At 51.1% G+C, this 2,705-nt stretch overlaps 1 protein-coding gene across 1 annotated transcript in view; it reads left to right on the plus strand.

Annotated features, from left to right (window-relative positions):
- LOC104407460 (cbp/p300-interacting transactivator 3) overlaps window positions 1-1,522 on the plus strand; it is a 1,881-nt gene extending 359 nt beyond the window's left edge. The window contains exon 1 of the mRNA XM_010016759.1: window positions 1-1,522. This exon is cut by the window's left edge and continues 359 nt beyond it. Within this exon, the coding sequence (XP_010015061.1) occupies window positions 1-280 (280 nt within the window). The 3' untranslated portion in view covers window positions 281-1,522.
- Window positions 1,523-2,705: the final 1,183 nt, after the last annotated feature.

The raw sequence follows: 2,705 nt of genomic DNA on the forward strand, positions 1-2,705 counted from the left end.
TCACCCCCTGGGTATGAGCAATGGGCCTATGGGAGCTGGTGCCCAGCAGTACAGAGTGGGGCCAAGCCAGCACCCAGGCATGCAGCATATGCCCTCACCAGCACTGACCTTGAACGTTATGGACACTGATCTCATAGATGAGGAGGTCTTGACATCCCTTGTCCTGGAACTGGGGTTGGACCGGATTCAGGAGCTGCCAGAGCTATTCTTGGGACAGAACGAGTTCGACTTCATTTCAGACTTTGTTAGCAAACAACAACCCAGTGCCATCAGCTGTTGAGGGGCTTTGAGCTCCTCCTTGTGTCTTGGTGGTTTTGAGTTTGTTTCTAACTTCCGTCTCCACCTGCCATCCTCCTCCCTTCCTCTGCCTTGCCCTGCCCTGGATTCCTGACCTCCCCAAAGAGACAATCATCGGACACTGGCTTGCAATGGATTGCTTTTTTCCTTCTGTGTGGTTTTCCTGTGTGGGAGTTCCTGGGGAGGGAGCGTGTACCCCAAACAGAGCAGATCAAGAGCTCTTGCTGTAAAGCTGCCTCCAAATGGCGTTAACAGGATTTCTGGCATAAGTAGAAATAATGGACTTACGACTTTCCACACCTCGGCTTTGGGCGCAGGAAGCAATGGGCAGCCCTGCCGGTAGCTGGATTTGCTCGAGGATTCTGTGGTGCCAGTGAAGTTAAAGGATCTCATGAGAGAGGATTGTCTCCCCGGTGCATGGTTTGAACCAGTTTCCCCTTGCAAACAAGGGTAGGGTTAGATATTTGTTGGGACTTCTTGCCGTGACAGTAAATAGGTCTTCAGTCCTGTGTGTTCAGCTCGGAAAGGGGGCACTTCCCCTGCAGCAGGCTTTTCTCTAGCTGGCTGAGCAAAATAAAGGATGCCTTGGGGAAGGGTGTGCGTATGTGCCTAAATGTTCATCTCTGGAACTTCAGCTCTCTGACCTGTACAGCCAATCAACTGTAAAATATACAAAGTGTTTGAGGTTGATTCAGGCATAAAGGCTTAAAGCTGCAGTCTAGCTCCACTTTTTTCCACCTCTGAAACCAAATAAAGACCATGTAACTGTATATTCCAGTTCTAATCTTATTTATTTTTCCTATGATTATTTATTTGCAAAGGGCTCCTTTTGTTATTTGGCTTTGGGACTGCTAGGAAGGATGCATGGAGAGTACTGCAGCTTTAAGATGCTGGCTTCCAGAAGAAAAAAAGCAAGCCCGGGATAGTTTTCAAGCTGCTCTGCAGAAAGTCACTTCACCCGGAGAGCTTTGTGCTGGACGCACAGGACTGTAAATCCAACACCTTTCTGAACGTGATAAAGACGACTCGATTTCTCATTCCCTCACTCACAAGAGGTTAAATGTAAAGAAGCCGGTGGGGTTTTGTTTCCTCCGCGGTCTCTTGTTTCCAGGCTCTGTGGAAAGCTCCTGTTAACTCCTAGTTGCTGCTGCCCCCTGCCGCTGTCAGCTCCTCTGGCAGCCGCCACTCGACCCAGCGAGAATGTACAGACCGGTTTGCAAATAAAAGCTGACCCATCCCCGCTGTGCGTTTGTGTAGTGCTGTCCCTGGGGCTGAGCCGCTGTGACCCGCACCCGAGCTGCCAGTGTTGTGTTTCCAGTCCTCACAGTGGCGCTGGGAGGATGAGGTGCTGCTGCTCTGGGCTCAGGGCAAGTTCCTGGTGGGAAGATGCTGCCCTGGTGCATGGCTGCTGCTTGCAGGCCTGCTGCTGCCTGACCCGAGGTGCTCAGATGAGGGGTGGTCCTCATGCTCCTTCCAGACCAAGTGCAGCTCTGCCAGGAGCTCTCTGCTGCAGTTTTCTATAGCACACAGGCTCTCCAAATCAAGACAGCCTTTGATCTACTCTTCCAGAGCTTAGCTTTTTCTTTTTAAAGGTTCCCAGCCAGTCTTCCTGCAGAGTTCACATGTCCCTTTCCTGCCTTGCAGTAATGGGGGTGTGGATGCTGGTATTGGAGTGGCTGGGTCACTTTGGCCACATTTTGGGTTGCCTGTCCATGTCCCCAGCCTTGTTCCTTGCCTGACTCAAGAGCAATTGTTAGTCCTGTTCTTTTGGTGCTTATGCCTGTGCAATCCGGAGAACTGGTCAGAAAGTCAATGGCAAGGCTTGTGTTGCAGGTGGGAGAGCCCTGCTTGGGCTGTGAGCCCTACGGTGGCACGATGGTCGAGACCTGAAAGAGTTTTGCTTTCTCTGTGCATCGGCAGAATAGCAGAGGGCATGGTCAGGAGGTTGTGGGTAAGGAACAAGGAGTTGGCAACTGGATTTATTCCTTAGATGAAAAGTAGCTGAACTCCAGAACAAAGCAGCATGTTCTAGGCTGTTGGTTGTGGGGGTGCAGGTTGTGTGACACACCTGCAGTGTTCCAGCTACAAGCAGGAGCTATGCCCAGCCCATAGATGCAGGTTTGCCAACTTCAGCAGCTTCTGCAGAGGTTTCCCAGGAACAGGAACACGTTTCTCCGTAAGAAGCACTTGTCATTTGATGCAAACTGGACAGAAGAACATGTTTGTACATCCTCTTGGAGGGCTGTGCAGTGCACTGGGAAAGGGGCTGTTGATTGAAGTCGCAGAAAGGGAGCTGGTGTGGATCCAGAGATGTGGAGTGACTGGGAGTCCCAGTCGGGATTTTCTTGGGAGTCTGCCCTAGCAGGCTCGGTTGAGATTATTTCAAGGTCAGCTTTCATACAAACACA

The sequence above is a fragment of the Nestor notabilis genome, unplaced genomic scaffold, assembly GCF_000696875.1.
Source record: "Nestor notabilis isolate BGI_N333 unplaced genomic scaffold, ASM69687v1 scaffold23020, whole genome shotgun sequence".
NCBI classification, from domain to species: Eukaryota; Metazoa; Chordata; class Aves; order Psittaciformes; family Psittacidae; genus Nestor; species Nestor notabilis.